The following is a 26,649-nucleotide window of genomic DNA, read 5'->3' as shown; positions in this document are numbered from 1 at the left end:
CTTATGAGAGGGCAGTTTATGCCAAGTAGAGATGCATGCCGCCCTAACCCAGACTAGGCTGCACACGCCCCCTGGAGCCGCTCAACTGGTCAGACATGTTTATTTCCTTGGAGCACGTCAAGGGCTGGTCTGACGGCAGACTATGTGGCGCCAGGCACGGTATAACACCGCCTTCCTCATTATTTCTTACACCATTTAGTTCCAGTTTTCTCATATAAAACATTAAATTGGAAATGTTTCATCAGTTTCAAGTATCTTGCAATTAGGCTACTGATCAAATGGGAAATTTGGATTTTATTGTTTTATTGTAGCCACTATATTAAAAAATTAAACTTTTAGGAAAACACATACCCAATTTCAGACTTCTTGAAGGGTGTTTCTGTATAGGGCGAATCCTTACTGGCCTTTGAGATTTGCATACCCCCCCCCTTCGCTGTGTCATCTTGGAAAGCTGAGATAATCTATCCCCAAGAATATGGCCTCCAGCTTTAGACTGACAGACACAACTAGGTAGAAATTTTATTTTATAGATAAAGATTTTGACGTAACCTCTGAAGTGATGTCGGGAAACGAAGCGAGGAAAGATGATAAAAAAATTTATTAGAAAATATCTTTAAATTCTAATCTATTTTTCCCTGTTAATTTCTGACAAATTGAGTGATAGATGAAAGCCTAATCTGCATAAGTAAGTTACCGTTCAAAGATTGGGTTAGTTGTCTCAGTCACATGTTTAATAATACTCGTAATTATAGGAATACAAATGTAATTATACCAAGATGTTCATTTGGCCCAACGATATATTATATATATATATATATATATATATATATATATATATATATATATATATATATATATATATATAATATAATATAATATAATATAGGCCGAGGTCGAACCTGACCTCCACTGTGTTTACTTTGGAGCGGGGAAGGTGGAGTGCGGAAGGGGGGGGGGTTATGTTAACGGGGCGCCTGCCCCCACTACCGCCTCCTTGGGTTGAATGACCATCATACCCTACGTAGCTTTCGATGTACCCCCCTCCTCCCCTCTCTCTCCCTACCCCCTCTACTCCTTCCCCCTCTCTCTCTTCCTTCCCCCCTCTCTCTCCCTACCACCTCTCTCTCCCTTCCACCTCTCTCTCCCTTCCAATTCTCTCTCTCTCTCTCTCTTACAGTCTTCCCTCTCTCACAATCTTGCCCCCCCTCTCTCACAATCTTGCCCCCCCCTCTCTCACAATCTTGCCCCCCCTCTCTCACAATCTTGCCCCCCTCTCTCACAATCTTGCCCCCCTCTCTCACAATCTTGCCCCCCCTCTCTCACAATCTTGCCCCCCTCTCTCACAATCTTGCCCCCCTCTCTCACAATCTTGCCCCCCTCTCTCACAATCTTCCTAAGGCCATACATTGTCATACTTGAAAATAAAAGCTGCTCAAGGAAGTGACGTACTGTCCCGTTTTCTGTTTTAGGTCCTCTGGTGGGTTAGGATAAGCACACTTTAAATAAACCGTTTTCGTGACGATAGGAAAACCCTAGGAGGATGGGCTGCATCACCAGTACATTGCCAGGATCAAAGTATATATATCCATTAGTGTATATATATATATATATATATATATATATATATATATATATATATATATATATATATATATATTTGAGTGAGGTGGGAAGGGTGATGTGGCATTACATTTGAGTAAGGTGGGAAGGATGATGTGGCATTAGAGGATATTAATAGGGTATTAAAAGTATCAACACAAGACAGAACACGAAACAATGGATATTGAATAGAAGTGTTTGTAGAAAGCCTATTGGTCCATATTTCTTGATGCTTCTATATTGGAGCGGAGTCTTGAGGTGGGTAGAATATAGTTGTGAATATATATATATTTATATATATATATATATTTTATATATATATAAAATATATATTAACACTTCTCATCTTTCTGTATATTGTTGCCCTTCTGGGAGATCTGGCTGGTTGATTGATTGATTGATAAAGATTAAGCCACCCAAGAGGTGGCACGGGCATGAATAGCCCGTAAAGGCTATTTGGTTTGCCCACACAGTGTGAATATATATGTATGCTGGTGTCACGGGAGCAGGTGTATAGAGACGACACGTTTGGAGGCCACTAGTGTCACACTGTTGCCTGTCATAATGTTAATGATCGCTTCACCGTTGAGCCATAGATTATAAGTCTTCCTGTCTCACAAGCCACATTAGGTGGAGCAGTGTGGTAATTCTCGTGACCCTGGCCACCTTACCCGGAAGAGCAGCTATGATTATTGTGTAGTGGAGGAGTGAGACCTTCTTACAGTCGCCTCCACCTGCTGTGGGACCGCTCACAGCTGCTGTTAACACGAGTAACAAGCTTCAAGTAACTTTGAGGTTCTTGGGATCACTAATAATAATGAAAGTCTCTAAGTCAGGAATATTAGAACCCCAGTAGAGTTGAGCTATGTAGGTTTTATCGTTATCCGTTGATGTGACTTGGTCCCCTTATCCTTACCCGTCGTGTTCTGGCTGTTGAGGAGTCCAGCATCAGGGACTTACCTGTGAGGGGAAGAGACAGGAATGTTAGGAGAGGCTGGTCGCTGCAGCAGACGATACATATTTCGGCAATAATTTCCGAAGCAAATATGTTACCAGCAGACTCGAAGGATAGTTATGAGAGGAAGGAAGAGTTGAAGGGAGTTGTTCGCGTAGGATCGGATAGAACGAGGCTGAATTAGTTTAGTTAATTTATTATATCCACCATGAAACAAATGGGCAAAGTTTCTTTCACCCTGAATACCCCTGTTACCTAGCAGTAAATAGGTACCTGGGAGTTAGTCAGCTGTCACGGGCTGCTTCCTGGGGGTGGAGGCCTGGTCGAGGACCGGGCCGCGGGGACACTAAAGCCCCGAAATCATCTCAAGATAACCTCAAGAGGAGATAACCATACCCACCCTGCAGGTATGGTGTACACAGGTACATCATGGGACTCAGCAACTTAACCCCAGTATTAGTGTAGATAAGTTACAGCGTTGATATATTAGTTAGTTTATGTACTTCAACAGTCTATGCGCAGGTTTAGATATATTTTAGTGGTTTACTAAAGACCAGCCATTATCCATGCCGGACCTGCGTCAGAAGGACCACATGAAAAATCACTTTGGCGAGGCTTTATCTTCGGTTTTGTTATATCATTTCTTAATTACAGTTGTGAAACTTATCTCTGAAATAGTAAATACAGCTATGGAATAAAGTACAATAAACAGAGACGCTGTAATTTTTACCAGAACCGAGGGACTCTGGCGAGAGTAACCGGGAAGCAGCTCACTCTCTCTCCACCTGTGACTTAGATAATAAGAGGAGCCTTGATTGTTTGTTGTTTTAGATTCAGCTACTCGGAACAAAAGTTCCAAGTAGCACGGGCTATGGTGAGCCCGTAGTGGACTTACCTGGCACAGGAGCGGGGCAAGTAGCACGGGCTATGGTGAGCCCGTAGTGGACTTACCTGGCACAGGAGCGGGGCAAGTAGCACGGGCTATGGTGAGGCCGTAGTGGACTTACCTGGCACAGGAGCGGGGCAAGTAGCACGGGCTATGGTGAGCCCGTAGTGGACTTACCTGGCACAGGAGCGGGGCAAGTAGCACGGGCTATGGTGAACCGGTAGTGGACTTACCTGGCACAGGAGCGGGGCAAGTAGCACGGGCTATGGTGAACCCGTAGTGGACTTACCTGGCACAGGAGCGGGGCAAGAAGCACGGGCTATCAAGGAGCCTTGATGAGTCGATTATTAATATCTACACACCTGAGAATATCCCCAACACTGCTCGTCGGGTAAGACCAGAAGTGGTGCACTTGGCCGGGGGAAGCGCCTCATTGAGCTGTTATTGCGGACTAGTGAACTGGAATCATGAGGGAATGAAGGTGCTTTGGGTCGCCTGTTGAGGTGATCCCAGGGGTAAAGAACGGGTATTAATGCGAATATTAGCCGTCGTGTCTCATACAAACGATGCAATGATAAGGTTTTATTCTACAAATTGTAGAGTTATTACTGAGCTTCGGGTTAGAAGAGACATAAAGGGTAAGTGTACATAAGTATGTAAGTGTAGTGCTGGATGATATTATATGCGTATAAATTTACGAGACAACCAGCTAACTTTCTTCATAAAATCCGCTTGGCGGGAATACGAGGCGCGTCTGATTTAAAAGCCTAGTGTTGTCTCATGTTAAAAGCATGTATCTTACTTTATATCAGTTCTTTCAAATTGTCTTATCATTGTAATATTATGGTATAAGTTGTGCCAATGTCTGTTTCGCCGGTCTGTAGATACATTACACTTAGTTTTCCCAATATATATCACTTCTTTAATCATATGCTAAATGCTACACTGTGGCAAATTTTTTTATTTAAGTTTGATTTTAAACTGCGCGTGCATCTGTTTAGTCCAGTCATTATTGTAATGATCTGTGTAAGTCGTGGCGGATACATGTCCTGATTCTGGTAAATGTGTTTATATGGATGTTGGAGGGGGGGGGGTGGTTGTGGCGACTCACGACTGGTACGCCTCTCTCACCCCCCTCTTGGTGTTGGGGAGGTTGTGACGACAGAGGACTGGTAACTGGTACGCCCCTCTCAACCCCCCTCCCGGTGTTGGGGAGGTTGTGACGACCGAGGACTGGTAACTGGTACGCCCCTCTCAACCCCCTCCCGGTGTTGGGGAGGTTGTGACGACCGAGGACTGGTAACTGGTACGCCCCTCTCAACCCCCTCCCGGTGTTGGGGAGGTTGTGACGACCGAGGACTGGTAACTGGTACGCCCCTCTCAACCCCCCTCCCGGTGTTGGGGAGGTTGTGACGACCGAGGACTGGTAACTGGTACGCCCCCTCTCAACCCCTTCCCGGTGTTGGGGGTGTTGTGACGACCGAGAACCTGTAACTGGTACGCCCCTCTCAATTCCCTCCCGGTATTGGGGGTGTTGTGACGACCGAGAACTGGTAGCGTGTACCTCCCCCCTCTCTCTCTCTCTCTCTCTCACCCCCTCCCTCCCTCTACAGCCCCGTATTGAGCCTCAGCTGGTGTCCTGAAGGGTTGCGGGCTTCCCTCAAGCCCCAGTGTCCTCTTTCCTGTCACTGTCTTGGTCCACTGTTCCGTAACCTCTGACCCGGCCAGGTCTCCCCTCCACACTCGTCCAGTTCTAGCCTCCTTTGAACCACTTTACCTCTCTCCCCTCTCTTTACTTTCCCATACCTCGCAGTAAAGTGGGACTCCGGAGTAAGGCAGCTGTTGTGGGTTGCATCCTGCAAGAGGGTCGGTAGTTGATCTGGGCTCCCATGGAGTCCTAACAGTCATGCTCTCCCCGACAGTAGGAAAACCAAACATTTAATTACCTAATCGTTTCCAGTATCTAGGCCTAAGGGTTAAGTCTCAACGTAAAATTCAGGGGAAAGCGCCAAGCCATTACTACTATATAGCACTGGGAAGGGGCCAGGATAAGAATTTGGGATGGGACGGGTGGGGGGGAAGGAATGGTGCCCAACCACTTGGGCGGTCGGGGATTGAACGCCGACCTGCATGACGCGAGATCGTCGCTCTTACCGTCCAGCCCAAGTGGTTGGGTCATCAATGTGTGGGTGAACAACCAATCCTCCTCTTTAGATAGTACTTTTTATAACTAGGTGCATCATAGTACAAATATTGACGTATTAAGCAATTAGTAGAACTTAGTATTATTCACTTTATAGTCCGAAAAAAGAAGCTAAAAAACAAACTTAAATATTCCTAGGCCTAGTATAACACACATGTGTACTATATTCGGCCTCGGGTAGCGTGTATTAAACCTAGGAAGGTTAGGTTAGTTTGTCTTTGCAACATAACTAGAAAATCGTTTTCCGGGTTGTCCAAAGTCAACAGTACCGATTTCCACTTTCGAATTGCGCTGAACGTCGGTATAGGTACTATGATCCTCATCCTTGCTATAAGTATTACCAAAACAGGAAGAGAGACAGTTACCTGGCACAGGAGCGGGGCTGTAAGTCCACTACGGGGTCACCATAGCCCGTGCTACTTGGAACTTTTTGTTTCTAGTAGCTAAATCTAAAACAACAAGAAGGAAGGTGGGCCTAGGGGGTGACACAGAGACTAGCACTACTGACACCAGGAAGACCGGGGTGTGCGCGCCAGGCATATTAGGTGTAGAGTGTATGGCGCTCGGGGTCACTGTGTCGACGGGTGAGGCGTCTCCCTCAGGGTACTGTACTGTTGTGTCGTCTGCTATTACTCTTGCCTCACCTCCCCCCTTCCCCTCTACTTCCCCCTCCCTTTCACCCTCCTCAGGCTAGGCTGGTTAAAACAGCGGCCGACCTCAAAGACGCATTCATAAATTTTAACGTAGTGTATTCAAAATAACATTTTCCTAAATATAATTTAATACTAGATCTTATGTGTAGTTAGAAGCTTGGGTTCTGTTGGAAATTATTTTTGCATTTGCAGTTGGCTAGTGAAGAATTGCGATTCGAACAGACCGTCAGTGAAACTCTGTTCGGTTAAATGTTCGAACGAACGTAAGTCGTGTGTGTGTCTGCTTCGTAAACAGTAGGTTTGCCTGTTGGGTTAACGAGCATTTGACCTTTTGATGAGGATGAGCTACGAGGCAGGGCGCGGGGGCCCCTGACCCCCAATACCGGGACCCATGACCCCCAGTACCGGGGCCCGTGACCCCCGGTACCGGGGTCATGGGGCCGTGCTCGGGTGACCTCAGGAAGGGTGAACCCCGCGCTCCAGTGAGCCACACCCAGTCATCGTCTCCTTACGCCGCCGGCCTCGGAAACAAAGGCCTAATTAATCGTTAGTTAATCGTTAATCCGTCCGCCAAACCCCTGTTTAGGAGTGACAAATGGTTTACACACGACTCGCAACTGATGCAACCCGTCCTCGACTCAAGTCCATTACATCCAGCGGTCAACCCCACAGACACATTCATAAATTTTAACATGCTGTTCATTCAAAACGGGAATTTTCTCAAGTATAAATTAATATTATAATATATTAGCATATTGTGCATATATAGACATAGGTTAGGTTAGGTTAGGTGTTTAGGTTCTGTTGGCGATTATTTGTATTTGTAGTACGTGGGTGAAGCATTTATAGCGTTGTGATTCGAACAAAATTCGTCAGTGAAGCACTTGTTCCGGATATGTTCGAACGTCAGCAGTTGTGAGTCGTGTGTAAACCGCTTTTCATTCATAAACAGGGGGTTTGGCGGGTGCATGGAATCACTTTTGGATCTTTGTTTGGAGGACGGGCTGATTTTTACAGCGTTGTGGTTCGAACAGAGGTCGTCAGCGAAGCACTGTTCGAGAAATGATCGCACGTCATCAGTCAGCCCGTCCTCCAAACAAAGATCCAAAAGTGATTCCATGCACCCGCCAAACCCCCTGTTTATGAATGAAAAGCGGTTTACACACGACTCACAACTGCTGACGTTCGAACATATCCGGAACAAGTGCTTCACTGACGAATTTTGTTCGAATCACAACGCTATAAATGCTTCACCCACGTACTACAAATACAAATAATCGCCAACAGAACCTAAACACCTAACCTAACCTAACCTATGTCTATATATGCACAATATGCTAATATATTATAATATTAATTTATACTTGAGAAAATTCCCGTTTTGAATGAACAGCATGTTAAAATTTATGAATGCATCTGTGGGGTTGACCGCTGGATGTAATGGACTTGAGTCGAGGACGGGTTGGTAAAAATGCCTCACCCACGTACTTCAAATACAAATAATCGCCAACAGAATCTAAACACCTAACGCCTAATTTTCCATACAAATGTAATATATAATAACATAAACGCATATATATATATATATATATATATATATATATATATATATATATATATATATATATATATATATGACAACAAACCAATTGTTAATACACAGCATGGTAAAAATCATTCATGTGTATGGGGAAAGGGGGGGAACGGCATTGAATGGTGTGAAAAAATAGAGCATAAATAGCCTAAGCTAATCTATCTTTTTTTGGAGAGGTATCCTATTATCTCAATAAACTTGAACTTGATTGGCGTGATAATACATAATTCAAGTCGTGTTTTCGCTGCTCCTGAGCGTAGCCGTTTTCCTTGTGCTCTAAGAGCGGGGAAACTCAAACAGTGAGAGACTGAAGTCACTGTCAGGTGTAATGACGAGTCCACCAGTTGTTTATGTCTCACCGCCTTCACAGTGAAAGTGAAACTAATGATCATGATTTTTATAATGCATATCTTTTTTTTTCTGTTCGGGGAAAATTTGCTGGTTGGTGTGGGTATACAGACACAGGTGAGGGGCGGATGTGTGTGTGTAGGCCTCCACCCCTGTGCCGGGTGTTTGGTAAGGCCATTAAGGTTATGCCAAACTACGTGATGGCCGTCGATCCAACTGAAGTTTCTCAAGAACGCCTATTCTCCTTCGTCCACTGCCACACCACACCAAACTTCATTCCACTACACACCTCGCCACACACCACCCCACAAGCAAACTGTATAAGCACTACAATAGGCAAACTTCAGATATTTGACTTATTTTACGTAATGTTATCCCGGATTTAATACTTGAGCATTCGTGATAGTTGTCTCCTAAATTCTTGAATTTTTTTCACATTAATTTGCATAGCAAATGTAAGAAGAATAATGGGAACTGTATAGAAGGCCTACTGGACTATGATAGGCTGCTTCTATTTATCTCAATTTTATGTACGTCTAACCATCGCTTGAAACAATCTTACCATTCCTACGTCTATTATGTTACCCGTAAATCAATCACTATTTCCAAACCAGTTTTTACCCAGTTTTTTTCCGTCTAAACTTATCCAATTGTATACATATTTGATATGTGATATATATTTAACACCTTATTAATATAATCTTTGTTTATCCATTTATCCGTATGTATATTTTAATTACGTTACCCCTTGCTCTCCGCCTTTTCTAGACATTGTAAATTAAATTTCTTAATCTCTCTTCAGGGTAGGTGTATACACTAGGCTGCTCTCCGACTACACCTACAAGATGCCATTACGACCTCAGGGTGGTAAGTACACATATCTTTTTCTGTATATATTATCGAAATCATCGGTGTGCCTTTTGCACGAAGCCTTTTACTTTTTTTATGCCAGACTCGGATAGCTTGAGCTACCTCATCCCTTTGTGTGTATTTTACCTCAATAAACTTATTTCAGTTTCAACACATTATATCAATATTATATATTGATATAATATTGGATCATGTGATCCAATATTATATCAATCCAGGGTGAGGATCACATAATTTTGGACGAGAAAAAGTGTGTGAAATTTGTGCATGAGGCTACAAAGGGCAAAGCCTTGTGGAGGTTAGAATACATCAGTTTATTGCCATATCTCAAAGGTAAGACTTTTTGCAAGTGCTGTACTTATATTTCCATGCAACAGTTTAGCTATTAATGTTATGTAGTAATATGTCGTGCACATATTTTTACGATACAATCAATGTATCCTTCTTGTTGAAAGGTCTGACGGGTAGTGCAATAGCCTAGCTTCGAATTTCCTGCAGGAAGATAAGCGTGAAAGTTATTTGGAGACTATGGAGAACGCCATTATTTACGAAGATCTTGGCCAATCAAGTTTTGGTAATAATGTTACACTTAACAGGAGAGTTAGCATTTTCCTCCACACCCTGACAAAGTGCTATCAAGAAATGCTGCGAAAGGCAGGTTTTTCTTACTGTGTTACAGTGTCTTAGCAGCTTTGGTGAGCGCCTGTTTCAGTGTGCGAGTGGGCAGTGGGTCGATTGTCGGCCAGAGAGGACACCTGGTAGTGCAGTATAGGCTGGTAGATCCAGCTGGTAGAGTAAGTAGTGTTCCACAGCCTGTGTCACCACCGCCACAAATCTTCCGCCTTCTGAGGTGTCGACTTGGCTCTGAGACTCCAGAAGTGGAGGAAGGTGGGGGTAGTGTCTACTTACCTGAACATCATTCCTTAAACATGGCGGCTTTTATGTCATTATTAAACAGTTTACGAGCTCTGAGGCACTATGAGGCTGCATCGTTTCTCCTTAAACTAATAAATTCAGGCTAAGCCGCCATGATTTAGGAAAGATATACAGGTTTCATAAGTGTACATTTAAGTGCTTGATAAATCCTGACCAAGTACCACGTATAAGATAGGTATGCTATATGCTATAGGTATGCTATATGAGTACCACGTGTCGGAGGAACCATCCGTCTACAGGGGAACCAAGTGTTAAGGAGGTACCGGCGCTGACAGGTACCTATGACAAAACACGTTAACTTGCTCGCTTTCTTACAACCAGTTTCCCGGTCTTTTGAGAGGCGACTCCCACTCGCCTGTGCGTTAAATCGACTATTTATCCGGAATTAGAAACAAAAAAAGTAGTTGAAAGCAAGTTTAGGGAGAAACAAGGTGGTGTTGTGAAGGCATTGATGTGACGTCGACGCGATCACCAGGATATGCGGCTTTCCGGCACCAAAATGGAAGCTATGAATAGTCTGTTTATGCCAGAGGGAAGAATGCTCGGCTCCTTACTCTCCAGGTAGGAACGCGAGGGGCGAAAGCAGAAAGCATTATATGGGGAAGGGTATAAGGCTAAACCCTAGCTAGTTTGGTGCGAAATAGGTAATGGGTAAAGGAGGTTCAATAATTGGAAAGATTGGAAGATACAAGTCAGTACTGGTAGCAGTGTAACAGTTGGTTCCAACCCCTCCTCCTGTTTAGATAGTAGTTTTTTGTAACTAGGTGCACCATAGTACATATATTGACGTACTAAGAAATTAGAAAGAAGAATTTTGTACTATTCACTTTATAGTCTGAAAAAATTAAGCTAAAACACAAACTTAAATATTCCTAGGCCTACTATAGCACTATATTAGGCCTCAGATAGCGTATATTAGGCCTAGGAAGGTTAAGTTAGTTTGTCTTTGCAACATAAATAGAAAATCATTTCCGATCTGTCTGAATTCATTATGTCCAATTTCTACCTTATAATTGCGTTGAACATCGGTATATGTACTATGGTCCTCCTCGTCACTATAAGTACTACCAAAACAGCAGGATGGGCTGTTTTGAAATTGAAATTGAAATAAGTTTATTGAGGTAAAATACACACAAAGGGATGAGGTAGCTCAAGCTATTCTCACCCCGTTCAGTACATCGTGTTAATACATACATATAAACACATCACAAACAATATGTTTATATGTATGTATTAACATACATGTATGTATATGTATGGGCTGTTGGTTCTCTACGGTGCGATGGTTGACCTTGGTCGAGAAGGTGAAGAAAGTTGCAACTTTCAACTCCGGCAGCAACAGCGAGAGCGAAGGTGACCCTCCCACACCCTGCATGGTACCATTGTCAGCCCTCACCGTACCGCCATCATACTGCTTGCTGAGAGTGCCAGTGCCTTGATGCTCATTGCCTCAGAGCACAGATATCTTGATCACTAGATTATAGTTTCATTTTAATCAGTTTCCAAAGCTATCGTGTTGTTACCTTAACCATCCTGAAAGTTAGCCCAAAGTAACTTTTTCAACCTGATCTATTAGCTGTTAAAAAGATTTCCACCAAACACTGAAGCACCATCTCAATAATATTGCATCCGGCTCCTGGTTTTGCATGTAGCAAGCGCTCGCCGGATGCATGTGTGGCGAGGATGTCGGCAACCTCAGCAAGCATGCACCAATGCTTTTATCAGGTCACTCTGGATACTTTCACAGCTGCTGTCTGGTCCAGACAACCCCGTCTGGGAAGCCAGGGAGGTGTGGCATGTTGTCGTCACTACCCCGTACACCACCGCCTTCAGTGGCCCCAGTTACGTACTCCCTCGAGTCTCATCGTGTGTACTATAGCCTAACTGTTGCACCAGAAGCCTCATGGTGTATTGCGGCGATTTACATCGGAAGCTTCCTATTGGGAGCGAGTGTTGGAGTTGTAGCTCCTATCCACCCCCCCCCATATGCTCAGTATATTGACTAGACTCGTAGCCAAGATAGAGACCACTGTAGACATGTGTTTAGACCAAACAATTGTGATTTAACCGTGCAGGCCCCTATTTACAAGGAGCTGCACGCCCCGTGTAAATAGAGACCATTGTCCGTTTTTTTAATGTTGCTCGAGAATTAAAGAATCACGTAGATTTTGCTGGCTAAAATTGGATTTAAGTGTGACGCTTGAACACTTTTTTGTTTATTCTGGAAAGTTCCTAGTATGCTTAAAAATTTAGGGATGATCGTACTTAATAGCTGTAGAAGTCCTGAAGCACGTAAGCAGTAAACATTGTTTGGTCATTAAACAAGATATTTGTGTGAACGCAAAAAAAGTATATTTGTCCATAGAGAAAGGGAGGATTATTACCAGGAAAAAAATCCAATTAGGAAGGACAGGTTTCCCGCCATGGCTGGAGGTGGTGAGGCTTCATTACTTTGTCTGAATGTCGCCGTAACCGTCACCTCGTCCCTCGAGTTGGTCAAAATGGCGGGCGGTTGATGTTCATTTATTTATTTATTTATTATATACAAGAAGGTACATTGGGTTTGAGAGAATACATAGCATAATATTTACAATCTTGTAAAGCCACTAGTACGCGCAGCGTTTCGGGCAGAAAATTTATGTGGGTCAAGACCTACAGGCCTACGTGTCATTGTATCCAAATGTTTGGATACAACGTGTCATTGTATCCAAATGTTTGGATACAACGTGTCATTGTATCCAAATGTTTGGATACAACGTGTCATTGTATCCAAATGTTTGGATACAACGGGTCATTGTATCCAAATGTTTGGATACAACGGGTCATTGTATCCAAATCTTTGGATACAACGGGTCATTGTATCCAAATCAACAACGGGTCATTGTATCCAAATCAACAACGGGTCATTGTATCCAAATCTTTGGATACAACGGGTCATTGTATCCAAATCTTTGGATACAACGGGTCATTGTATCCAAATGTTATTACAACACTGTGTGTCTAGAGATTGTTGTACACGCCGCCTTAGTGAGGCGTGTACTTTGCTCGCTTCTGTACAGTTGTTAAAGTTCCTTTTTTATGTTATCTGTAAATGCAGTTTGTGATGCATGCCGGTGTAATTATCTAAGTGTAGTTACAGGACTCATTACTCTTTGTCGTATAAAGTTTTGAAACGTCTGACGGTTTTGGCTTCCACCACCTTCTCACTTGGCTTGTTCCAACCGTCTACCACTCTGATATAACACCTTGAACTAATTGATGCAGCCACTGGTAACGAAGCGGGGGGGTCGGGGGTGGAATGTCGAGTAAGACGTAGATGATAGATGAAGATTAAGCCACCTAAGTGGTGGGACGGGCATGAATAGCCCGTAATTCGTAGACGTATTTATATTCTGACCGCGCGACCCTTGGCTAGAAGACGTGAGACTAAGGTGAGGAGACATTAAGGGTCAAGTTGGGGAGGAGAGATCCAGGAGTGAGAAGAGAGAGAGAGAGGGGGTATTGTCTGCCAGGTGTTCCCCCATTCATTCCTCTCAGACCTGACCGACATGCTTCCCTCACCACTGCTCACGTTGCAACCAGAGCCTTTCACTGTACACATGTGCAGTGCTTCGTATCTTTACTACCCCTCTCCTGTCTGGCTACTGTGACGCTCACACACACACACACACACACACCTGTCCAAACATTTGCCGAGACACACCAAGGTCAGTGTGGTGTATCTGATCTTGGTGGCAAGGTTTCCTATTGCACAGGTGTAATGATATTCATAATACTTTATGTTTCAGCAACTTACGGAGTCCGAGCTACTTGTCCGTGGTCACGAATTACGATAACTAAACCATTGTGCTACGACCTGTACCAAGCCCAACACCCACACTCTCTTCCCTCAGAACACACACACACACACACACACACACACACACACACACACACACACACACACACACACACACACACACACACACACACACACACACACACACACACACACACAGAGGCATGCATGCATGCGCAACGAACGTTGTCTACCTCAGGGGATTGTGGTTGGTATTGCCACTCCGTGGTTGGTAGCCAGGGTCTATGGTTAGCCCAGCAGGGTGGGGCCCGTTGCCAGGTTTGTGGTCAGCCCATCAGAGTAGGGCTGTTTGTCGGGTCAGTGGCTATAGCCTAGCAGGAGGAACCAGACCTATCGCCGCTCTGCGTGTCACCTGCCTGGCAAACTTTCTAGACCCGAGGCTACGGGTGACGTCACAATGTCTGCAGCCGTGTGAGTTCTGCGTGAATCGTCTGCGCTTCTCTGCTCGACCTTCAGCGCCACCAAAGCTGCCTCCCATCTTTTCGTGAATTACCTATTATGTTTGACGTCTCAGAGTCGCGGCAAAGTCGCAGCCTTGCTGTATCGTGCTCCACCAGACCACTTTTCGGACCAGGGTTCTATCAGAGATGCCTAGCGCGCGGGTCTTGATTTTTCTACGTCTGACGCCTAGCTTAAGTTGAGTCGAACACGCCTAAATTATTGGACCTTTTTATGCGAAAGTTCATTTATTTTCTCGTCGTCGTTAATTCGGCTCTTAGCCTCTCCCCCATCCACCCCCCCCTTGTGTTGTCTTGATTGCCCAAGTGTGAGGAGGATGTCTTCTGTGAGGCCGAGTGCACGGGACTGGCCACCATAGGTCTCTAGATCACCGAGCTTGGTTTTACATACAGTCCTGACCACTATAAGGGCCGCTTCTTCTCCAGGCGTCTTCCGTTTGATACCTTCCCAACTATTTAGCCTCAACTCTCCATCATTATAAAAAAAATGTTGTATTCCATATACCGTTTTCTGTGTGTGTATATCTGTGTGTCTCTGTGTCTGTCTCTCTCTCTCTCTCTCTGTCTGTCTCTGTCTCTCTCTGTGTCTGTCTCTGTCTCTCTCTCTCTCTCGTCGAGGAATGGGAGCTGGGAGTGGGAGGCAGCAGAGCGTTAATGACACTGAACCGTGCGCTCGAAAAAGCTCTCATGGCATTTTTTTGTACAATACAGTTGTATCTGAGAAAATCCACAGAAGCCGTGCTGAGAATTCGAACCTATGCGGTGAGTGTTCACACGCCCCAGAATACCCAGCTCATAGGTTCGAATCTCATCACGGCTCCTACGGATTTATCTCGTTCATTCGTCATGTTAATGTGATTTCTCTCTGTGTACAGTTGTATCTGTTCCATACAACTGTATTGTGTGCATTCGCCTATTTGCGCCTGTAGGAGAGAGTTTCAGCTCTTGGACCCCGCCTTTCTGGCCGCCGGTTGTTTAATGTAATGACTCCTATCCTAATTTTCTATCATATCTACTTTTAAAATTATGAATGGAGTTTACTTTTACAACCTTCTTCTTTAGTTCATTCCATTTTCCCACTATTCTTACGCATTTTGTTTATTATTTACAACTACTCTGTCACAACTCTTCTAATTTATTTGGCTTAAAGCAAACATCGACAATATACGACTCGACTCCTGCAGATGACACACCTGAATTATACATCTCAGGTGTGTATGTTTCAGGTGTGTCAAACATACATACATAGAAAAATATTATCGGTTTCGGCAGTGATTCTTGAGCTACTGTGCTTGTTACCTCAGGCCAGACCGACTTCTCGCCCTCTCACTGCGACACTTAAACCACACATCAGAAGATGGAAAAATGTCGTTGTTTCATCATCTTCTGACGTCTGGGTTGGTCATCACTTCATGGAAACTGGCATTTAGTTCCTCGCAAATTTCCTTGTCATTTCCTGAAAGTTCACCTCTTTCGTAATCTAGTAACTTGGTCGTTCACTGTCGTTTTCCCTTCTTAAATGACTAAGAATTTTGATTGTTTCTTAGCTTTAGAAGTAATATAATTTTCGTGATTTCTTTCCTACACTGTTCTTATATTTATGTATGCGTTCCTACGGCATCTATTCCGGTTTTATTCTGTCCATTGCCCTTTGCTGCTTTTTCACCTTATTGGTGAGTGGTATGAACCTCTCTTTCGCCACCTTGCATCTTGAAATGATCCACCATTTCCTGGACAGTCTTCCCTCAAAGGGGCCAGATTCACGAAAGCACTTACGCAAACACTTACGAACCTGTACATCTTTTATCAATCTTTGACGGCTTTATTTCCAATTATTAAACAGTTAATGAGCTCCGAACCACCAGGAGGCTGTTTATAACAATAACAACAGTTGAATGGCAAGTTTTCATGCTTGTAAACTGTATAATAAATGTAACTAAACCAGTCAAAGATTGAGGAAAGATGTACACGTTCGTAAGTGCTTGCGTAAGTGCTTTCGTGAATCTGTCCCCAGATATTCGCTTACTCTAATGTAATCCCATTTTCTATAGTTTACTTTTTTCCGATGCCTTATATGGTCGTTGTTTGAAGTTCGATCGTAACGTCAACGACGAGGACACAATAATGACTGGCTCCTATTGGTGTTTCACGTTCCAAGTTCTTGATATTTTCTCAGTCTAGGGGAAGATCAGGCCCAGAAGGCTTGCTGTATCTCCTCGCTCTTGTGTCAGCCTTTTTATGCCGAGTTAAGAAGTTTCTTTCCATAATTAACACTTAATTTTGCTCCCAATGTTTCTTTCCTGTCATGGGGATTTGTGGATTCACAATCGGTCTCTCCGATTGGGAATTGTCAAGGTTGTCGCTGGAGCACGGTCAATGCTGTCTGGAGCACGGTCAATGCTGTCTGGAGCACGGTCAAGGCTGTCGCTGGAGCACGGTCAAGGCTGTCGCTGGAGCACGGTCAAGGCTGTCGCGGAGCTTGTCCAACATCTGCCAGTCTGCCCACAAAATATTAACCCCTGTTCCGCAGGGGTAGCATATGCTCGCCTGGCCAGGAATGGAGGGCGGGTCGGAACACCTGGGGGGAGTGTTGTCTAGCCACCGATCTTTAGCTCTTAGATAATGGTAATGTTAGATAATATGGCTCCTGGTTGTAAACCTATTAGCGGGTCGTCTCCCAGGGAGAACTAGTAGGAGCTATGGGAAATAGAGCAAAGCCTATTCGTCGTCTCTCCCATCATCATCTCTCCCCTTCCCCATCATCTCCACGTTCACGTGATCCAATTGGCCACGTGTGAAGCAGTTCTCGAATAATTGCCATTGGAACAAAAACACACCAGTAACCGTAAGACAAATTGCACAAAACCGTAATATATTTCAAGTCATAGTACACTGTGAAACTTTAATATATGCAGCCTTAGCTTGAGGACGGGTTGGGAACGGCTTCGTGGTAACTGCTGGGGACTTCATGGAAACTGTAGGCGCTGATCGTAACATGGTTTAATTTTGGATACTTTTCATTACCAAGGGTATTTTGGTACGTTCTAGTAATTAGTGGGAACCGTCGACCAGCACCAGGAGACAAAGCAGGATATGACGGACAGGTTGGGACGAAATTTCCCAACATGTGATGGGAGTGAGACGGTGCGCTGAGGTAAGCAAGAGGTCAGAGAAATGGGGTCGACTGAGGTATACGTCACCCGCCGCCTGGGCTGGTGGCTGCTTCCCGCCAACACCGCCCGCCGCCTGGGCTGGTGGTTGCTTCCCGCCAACACCGCCCGCCGCCTGGGCTGGTGGCTGCTTCCCGCCAACACCGCCCGCCTCCTGGGCTGGTGGTTGCTTCCCGCCAACACCGCCCGCCGCCTGGGCTGGTGGCTGCTTCCCGCCAACACCGCCCGCCGCCTGGGCTGGTGGCTGCTTCCCGCCAACACCGCCCGCCTCCTGGGCTGGTGGTTGCTTCCCGCCAACACCGCCCGCCGCCTGGGCTGGTGGCTGCTTCCCGCCAACACCGCCCGCCTCCTGGGCTGGTGGCTGCTTCCCGCCAACACCGCCCGCCGCCTGGGCTGGTGGCTGCTTCCCGCCAACACCGCCCGCCGCCTGGGCTGGTGGCTGCTTCCCGCCAACACCGCCCGCCGCCTGGGCTGGTGGCTGCTTCCCGCCAACACCGCCCGCCGCCTGGGCTGGTGGCTGCTTCCCGCCAACACCGCCCGCCTCCTGGGCTGGTGGCTGCTTCCCGCCAACACCGCCCGCCGCCTGGGCTGGTGGCTGCTTCCCGCCAACACCGCCCGCCGCCTGGGCTGGTGGCTGCTTCCCGCCAACACCGCCCGCCGCCTGGGCTGGTGGCTGCTTCCCGCCAACACCGCCCGCCTCCTGGGCTGGTGGCTGCTTCCCGCCAACACCGCCCGCCGCCTGGGCTGGTGGCTGCTTCCCGCCAACACCGCCCGCCTCCTGGGCTGGTGGCTGCTTCCCGCCAACACCGCCCGCCTCCTGGGCTGGTGGCTGCTTCCCGCCAACACCGCCCGCCTCCTGGGCTGGTGGCTGCTTCCCGCCAACACCGCCCGCCTCCTGGGCTGGTGGCTGCTTCCCGCCAACACCGCCCGCCGCCTGGGCTGGTGGCTGCTTCCCGCCAACACCGCCCGCCGCCTGGGCTGGTGGCTGCTTCCCGCCAACACCGCCCGCCGCCTGGGCTGGTGGCTGCTTCCCGCCAACACCGCCCGCCTCCTGGGCTGGTGGCTGCTTCCCGCCAACACCGCCCGCCGCCTGGGCTGGTGGCTGCTTCCCGCCAACACCGCCCGCCTCCTGGGCTGGTGGCTGCTTCCCGCCAACACCGCCCGCCGCCTGGGCTGGTGGCTGCTTCCCGCCAACACCGCCCGCCGCCTGGGCTGGTGGCTGCTTCCCGCCAACACCGCCCGCCGCCTGGGCTGGTGGCTGCTTCCCGCCAACACCGCCCGCCTCCTGGGCTGGTGGCTGCTTCCCGCCAACACCGCCCGCCGCCTGGGCTGGTGGCTGCTTCCCGCCAACACCGCCCGCCGCCTGGGCTGGTGGCTGCTTCCCGCCAACACCCCCCGCCGCCTGGGCTGGTGGCTGCTTCCCGCCAACACCCCCCGCCGCCTGGGCTGGTGGCTGCTTCCCGCCAACACCGCCCGCCGCCTGGGCTGGTGGCTGCTTCCCGCCAACACCGCCCGCCTCCTAGGCTGGTGGCTGCTTCCCGCCAACACCATCACCACTACCATCACTGTCTCCCTCACCGCTCAGCTTGCCTTGCTTGCCTCCACTACCCTTGTCGACCAGGCCAACTCTTAAGTTGAAATATTAAGTTGAAATGATTGAGAAACCCGGCCTGCATCTGTTGGATGTCTTGAAGTTTGTTTATTGTGGGTGAATACTGAAGTCCGTCAGGCGACTTTTGGCACTTAAGCTCATGAGAGACAAGTCTCTAGACATTTATTGCACAATATATCAAACTGTAAAGAAACTGGAAGCCACGGGAATATAATCACAGGCGTTTGATAGAGAAATGAGAGGGGTCGGTGGTTGGAGAGGACGTGCCTCTTCACTCCAGAGCAGCTAAAGGCACGTACGACACGGACAATTACCCTGCCACTCCCACACTTCTCATCTTCCTCCGCCGTCACGGTAATCCTTATACCTAAATACACTTCAGTTATTGGCCCAATTTAATTATTTACAAGCTCATAAAAGGATAATTTAACCTGTTTTTTTTTCAAGGTATAAAGGTAATTATTAACTTCCGTTGCAGAGGTATGTAACGGGACCCATCAGTTCACAGAGTGTGTCCGCCTGCACACACTTTTCCCGGCGGGAGCCTAGCGATAACCAAGCCAAGATTCTCTCGGTGATAAAAATCAGGGGAATGTGTGTGTGTGTGTGTGTGTGTGTGTGTGTGTGTGTGTGTGTGTGTGTGTGTGTGTGTGTGTGTGTGTGTGTGTGTGTGTGTGTGTGTGTGTGTACTGGCTTGCCTATGCTTGCGGGGGTTCAGCTTCTGGGTGGCGCGTCTCGCGTGTCAACTGGGCGCTTGTTGTGACAGCTTTTGAGTCCGTCTCCCACACGGATGGCATCATTCACTTGGTCTCCGTTATCGTAGCTTTCCTCTCACTGGGATCGTTTGCCTCTTGTTTGAAGTACTCCCCTGCTCACCTTAGCACACCTCTATCACCAGCTAGATAAACAAGCTTGTTTATCTAGTTTTGGTAAGAGTTTCTTTGTGTTCCAAAAATAAGTGCGTGCGTGCGTGCGTGTGACACATCAGATAAAAAGTTCAGGTTTCTCTAAGTATTGTGACGTCACTGGCAACAGAGAGGAGGCTCTCCTGTGCTTCCTCCCTGACACTGTTATATGTAATGCAAGTTATATGAACGTAATGTTATATATATATGTAAGTTATATATATGTAATGTAATGTGATATGAGTAATGCTTACTTCCGCTCACCCGTATACTGCTTAGGGTGTGGTGGGGTGTGTTGTTGTGGTGTGGTGGGGGTGTTGTGGTGGTGTGTGGTGGTGTGTGGTGTTGTGGTGGGGGTGGTGTGTTGTGGTGGTGTGTGGTGTTGTGGTGGTGTGTGGTGTTGTGGTGGTGAGGTGTTGTGGTGGGTGTGTGTGGTGTGGTGGTGTGTGGTGTTGTGGTGGGGGTGTTGTGGTGGCGTTGTGGTGTTGTGGTGGTGAGGTGTTGTGGTGGGTGTGTGTGGTGTGGTGGTGTGTGGTGTTGTGGTGGGGGTGTGTGTTGTGGTGGTGAGGTGTTGTGGTGGGTGTGTGTGGTGGTGTGTGGTGTTGTGGTGGGGGTGTGTGTTGTGGTGGTGAGGTGTTGTGGTGGTGAGGTGTTGTGGTGGTGAGGTGTTGTGGTGGGTGTGTGTGGTGTGGTGGTGTGTGTGTTGTGGTGGTGAGGTGTTGTGGTGGGTGTGTGTGGTGTGGTGGTGTGTGTGTTGTGGTGTGTGGTGTTGTGGTGGGGGTGTGTGGTGTGGTGGTGTGTGGTGTTGTGGTTGGGGTGTGTGTTGTGGTGGTGAGGTGTGTGTTGTGGTGGTGAGGTGTTGTGGTGGTGAGGTGTTGTGGTGTTGTGGTGGGGGTGGTGTGTGTGGTGGTGTGTGGTGTTGTGGTGGGGGTGTGTGTTGTGGTGGTGAGGTGGTGTTGTGGGGGTGTGTGTTGTGGTGGGGGTGTGTGTTGTGGTGGGGGTGTGTGTTGTGGGGGTGTTGTGGTGTTGTGGTGGGGGTGTGTGTTGTGGTGGGGGTGTGTGTTGTGGTGGTGAGGTGTTGTGGTGGGGGTGTGTGTTGTGGTGGGGGTGTGTGTTGTGGTGGGGGTGTGTGTTGTGGTGGTGAGGTGTTGTGGTGGGGGTGTGTGTTGTGGTGGGGGTGTTGTGGTGTTGTGGGGGTGTTGTGGTGGGGGTGTGTGTTGTGGGGGTGTTGTGGTGTTGTGGGGGTAGTTTGTTATTAAATAGTTCCCTTCTGCAGTTACTTGAATATTATTATTATTTTACTCTGTTTTATTAATATATATTTTTGTTTCTATCGTCATTTAGTGTTTTATTATTAGCAGAAGAAATAATAGTGAGGCAATTGGAAACCACAGCAGCAACACTGTCAGTATTACAAGGTTAGTGGAGGTAATAGTGATAGTGTTAACACATTAATACTAGTAATAATGTAATATTAGTAACTTGAGCTGCTCTAACAGTAGTACAAGTAACGCTGGTACTAGAAACAGTGGTGATGATAGAAGTAGCAGGACTGGTAGTAATATTTATCTAGTAACCAATGTATATACTTCAAGTAAGCTTGAAGTATACGGATAACGGGCACAGCACCGCTCCTGTGCCAGGTAAGTCCACTACGGGTTCACCATAGCCCGTGCTACTTGCCCCGCTCCTGTGCCAGGTAAGTTACGGGCTCGCCATAGCCCGTGCTACTTGGAACTTGTTCCGAGTAACTGAATCTATAATAACAACAACAACAGGGTAACGGGGTGAGGATAGCTTAAGCTGCTACCTCATCCCTTTGTGTGTATTTTACCTCAAACTTATTTCAATTTCAAGTAAGCTTGCATGCAAGGAAGGACACGATTGAGCGCGTAGCCACAGGTGGGATCACTACTTGAGCAATGCGTCACGGCATTGAAATCTTAGGTTGGCGGTGGAGGGGAGGTGCCGTGGCAGCCACGGCTTGTACTCTACCAGCCGTGACTGCCAGCCTCTCAAGCAGCAATGCTGCACAAATGGTGATCTGTCATGTTGCAACGAACAACTGGAAAGAACATTGACGGATGAGTATACCAGGAGAGGCCAGAAACCACGATGAATTAGCGGACCTTGAACAGGAAACTGTTCCTAATAATTGTATATGTGAGAATGATGAAACAAACTTGTCTCTGAGAATGCAACATTAAAACTATGGACGTCAGCAACAAACAATGAGGTTTACATCAATTACTCTTAATTTGAAAAATGTTCATTGGTTCATATCCGAGTGTACCAGGAATTACTGAGATCACACCCTTTAATATAACCAGGTAGTGGGAAGATATAAAGATGCAGTGTATAAAATCATAACAAGGGTGACAGGTAAGGGTGTATTGAGAGATCTTGGCCCACAAGGGAGCAGGAGATGGGGAATGTGAAGGAGGAACACACACACACACACACACACACACACACACACACACACACACACACACACACACACACACACACACACACACACACACACACACACACACACACGGATGAGAGAGCACCAGGTGTGTTCCAAAGTGTACCGTTGAAGGTAAACTAAACTGATCCTACTTACCATTATCAAACACCGACACATTGTCTTGCCGTGCACAACACTCCTGTATTTCTAACAGTAACCAACGCCAGGATTAGCTTATATATTTTTCTAAGTTTATCTAAGTATGTGTGTTTCTAATTCATTAACACAAAATTTCCACCACTTCACATGAGCCTTTTATTCCTGTTGGAAAGCACACACACCGATCTAGTCTTTTGTTAAGTGTAAATAATTTCTCATGTGCTTGCCAGTAGCGGATAGCGTGGGGGTTCTTTACAAGGGCGTGGGCGGTGTGAGGAGATGTGAACGTTACGGGGGACTGAGCACTACTGAAGAACGGCTCTACACTGGTAGTCACGCTAGCAACACTCCAGAGAATGAACCAGGGCGAGAACCGCTGCGTGCGACCTGCGGCAAGGCTGGAAGACTACTGGAGGTGGAGACGAGGTGCAAGTGGGCCACCGCGCCCCCATCCCCGTGTCGAGGTGCCGGAGGTGGTGGTGTTACCGGTGATGGTGCTACGGCGGTTATAGTGTTGACTGCGGCAGCGGCTGACGCCCGAGTTGAGGGCACGAACGTGAGCCATGACTTGCGAGGCATGGCTGGTGGGGTACGGTACATGATTTTTGCGCAAGAGGTCCGGGTTGGAGTCCCGGTGGCACCGAGCAGTTTCACAGACTCCTTATGAAGGGCATGATAAGTATTCGGCTTCGTATTGTATTGCTCTGTTCCAATTCCCGATGGCCCAAGTGAATAATAATTATACATTATGAAAATAAAACATAGAACAGGCGTTCCATGTTTGTTTGTTTGTTCCTCTGGCTGACACGGAGACCTACAGCCTCGGAGGAAAGACAAAAAAATACGCACTCGTGGGTGCCTTGTTTCTCCAATTATTTCAAGTTTATTACGAGTTTCTCCTAACACCTATCCTCCTCCATTTTTTCCATTTGTCTCTATTTTTGTCTTTGACATAGTGAAAGATTATAGATTGAGGATTACAGTGAGCAAACTAAGGGCTATTCATGCCCGTGCCACCTCTTGAGTGGCTTAATCTTCATCAATCAAAGGTTGTGAATCTCTCACAGCTCACCAGATCTTGAGGAAGAAAGGAACGCGACAGGCACTTGCACTCTAGACCACCACACTACAGGCGCTGAAACGAGAAACTGACAGCTTTTATAGTGTAAATGATCCTAGAATCCAGTTCTTTTAGAGCTCATGGCACACTTGGCCTCAAGGGATCTCGGATGCTATGGAGACACACATTGACCGATGGCTCAGCTCTCTATACTTGCTGGATTTTGTTATAGCTTCGCCATGGTAGGCGGCACGACCCACCTGCTCGACGCTGGAGGGGAAGCACGCTCGGGTGTTCGACGGGGCCTCTCCTGTAGGTGGTGCACGGAGCAAGTCCTGGACCATTCTGTGTACCGTTAGGCTCTCCCACCTGGACTGTTGTGTTATCTGGTCTTGTCTGGGTGTTGGGCTACAAAAAGAATACCATTGATTGGAGCTTTCAATGAAGGTAGGATCGTATATCTTTGCCATGATACAAACGTGTTCCGGTAGTATTTTTATTGTATTTTACAAGGCCATCATCTGAGAGGCTGTGTGGACATCAAGGCCACCAAATCTAACGAGGAACAGTTCAGTTTTGTACATAGGATCTCCTGGATTACAAGTCTTCAGCGGAGGCACGATCAAGTGCGTGTTTTTCATTATCATTACCATGTGACCTACTTTCGTTGGGCGAGGAGTTAAGAACCTAATGAAAATATGGAATAATATTATGAAAGGATATATAGATGTGTGTGTGTGTATGACACATGGTGACGAGTGTAGCTAGTCAATGAAGCCTCGTTACATTCTTCCTCCAATGAGTGTCTGCTCTCTATTTCAAAATTCTATATAGAGTATATAAAAGGTCGCTTATGTTCCATACCAGTGCCATGAAACTCTTCACATCTTGAACAACAACACGTGGCCCCAGAACATAGGGAATATAGAGGTAACTTCTGTATACATGTTGGGCGATGTTCACTTTCTCGTCACAGTGAACGCCCAGGCTTCCCACACACTGTACACGCACGATAACGCTGCTTCATATCACAGTGAACGCTCAGGCTTCCCACACTGTACTCACCTAGTTGTGCTTGCGGGGGTTGAGCTCTGGTTCTTTGGTCCCGCCTCTCAACTGTCAATCAACTGGTGTACAGGTTCCTGAGCCTATTGGGCTCTTATCATATCTACACTTGAAGCTGTGTAGGGTGTCAGCCTCCACCACATCACTTCCTAATGCATTCCATTTGTCTACTACTCTGACACTGAAAAAATTCTTTCTAATGTCTCTATGGCTCATTTGGGCGCTTAATTTTCACCTGTGTCCCCTAGTGCGTGTGTCACTTGTGTTAAATAGTCTGTCGTTATCTACCCTATCAATTCCTCTGAGAATCTTGTATGTGGTGATCATGTCCCTAACTCTTTTGTCTCCCAGTGACGTGAGGTTTCATTTCCGTAGTCTCTCCTCGTAGCTCATACCTCTCAGTTCGGGTACTAGTCTGGTGGCAAACCTTTGAACCTTTTCCAGTTTAGTCTTATGCTTGACTAGATATGGACGCCATGCTGGAGCCGCATACTCCAGGATTGGTCCGTCATATGTGGTATACAAAGTTCTGAATGATTCCTTACACAAGTTTTTAAATGCCATTCTTATGTTAGCCAACCTGGCATATGCCGCTGATGTTATCCTCTTTATATGGGCTGCAGAGGGGACAGGTCTGGCGTGATATCAACCCCCCAGGTCTTTCTCTCTGACTCTTGAAGTATTTCATCTCCCAAATGATTCCCTGTAAATGGCCTCCTGCTCCCTACACCTGTCTTCGTTGCATTACATTTGCTTGGGTTAAACTTTAACAACCATTTGTTCGACCATTCCTGCAGATGTCCAAGTCTTCTTGAAGCCTCAAGCTGTCCTCCTCTGTCTTAATCCTTGTCATAATTTTGGTGTCGTCAGCAAACATTGAGAGGAATGAGTCTATACCCTCTGGGAGATCATCTATGTATATCAGAAACAGGATAGGTCCGAGTACAGGTCCCTATGGAACCCCACAGGGTAGAGACGTTTTGGCAAATTTAATTTTTGTTGTTTTTTATCTGACGGTTCTGTTCACCTCGTAAGTTGACCAACTGTTGGAGGTTGCATCCTGGGGAAGGGCAGGAATTGGCCAAATGGAATCTCTTTAATGCTAAACAGTCTTCCTGTCCCCCGACTCTAAAAGCAAAAACCAAAACGTCTCCCTGGCGCAGTGTGTTACGGCCCTATTGGGTCGCAACTGGGTTCTTTCTCCGATGTCAATAGAGTTTGGGTATCCGGCCCCAAGTTAGTAGTGGCTTTCAAGGGATGTGTTCCGTAACGCAAGTAAATTAAAGGGGAAGGGAGACAAAGGCAAAAACTTAAATATATAATTATCACCGTCACCATAAATAATATATATTTTATCACACGGGGGAGGTATTAACACTATTATGTACAATATGGTCTTCCTCTGGAGACGCGGAGTGTTCCACGGTGCTCAACGATGCGTAGCCCTTGGTCCTCTTGTGGCCTCGCGACGAATCCTTCGATTCTCTCGAGTCTACCCTGGCCACAGGCCAGCCAAATCACAGCTCCACTGGGGGCACCGTCGTGGAGGCCATCAACCACAAATCCAGCCTGTAGCTGGCAGGTTCCAATCAGTTCCGCTGGTTAGGCCACTCCATGACCGATACTAGGGTTGCGAGCCCTAGGCAGGAGCCTCGTGTGACTTCACAGGTCACTCTCCTCACCACAACACCCCAGTGGTTAGTCTTCTCCACTAGTCAGCCCCGGGTACGACAATCCCTGGATCTGCCACCTCACAGGCAGGCTAACACAACAGTGTTCATCCGGGGGGGTGACTCACAGTATCAGCGGCAAATGCGTGGAGGTTCTACGGCTGCCTTGGGTAGACTGATCCAACTTCCATTACA

General features: G+C 46.9%; 1 protein-coding gene across 1 annotated transcript in view; it reads right to left on the bottom strand.

The window, feature by feature from the left end:
* The window catches only part of spz6 (Spaetzle domain-containing protein 6), a 59,951-nt gene extending 36,901 nt beyond the window's left edge, over window positions 1-23,050 (bottom strand). The window contains exon 1 of the mRNA XM_045743797.2: window positions 22,657-23,050. Within this exon, the coding sequence (XP_045599753.2) occupies window positions 22,657-22,677 (21 nt within the window). The 5' untranslated portion in view covers window positions 22,678-23,050. The remainder of the gene's footprint in view (window positions 1-22,656) is intronic.
* Window positions 23,051-26,649: the final 3,599 nt, after the last annotated feature.

The sequence above is a fragment of the Procambarus clarkii genome, chromosome 15, assembly GCF_040958095.1.
Source record: "Procambarus clarkii isolate CNS0578487 chromosome 15, FALCON_Pclarkii_2.0, whole genome shotgun sequence".
NCBI classification, from domain to species: domain Eukaryota; kingdom Metazoa; phylum Arthropoda; class Malacostraca; order Decapoda; family Cambaridae; genus Procambarus; species Procambarus clarkii.
This window is presented reverse-complemented; position numbering and strand designations above follow the sequence as displayed.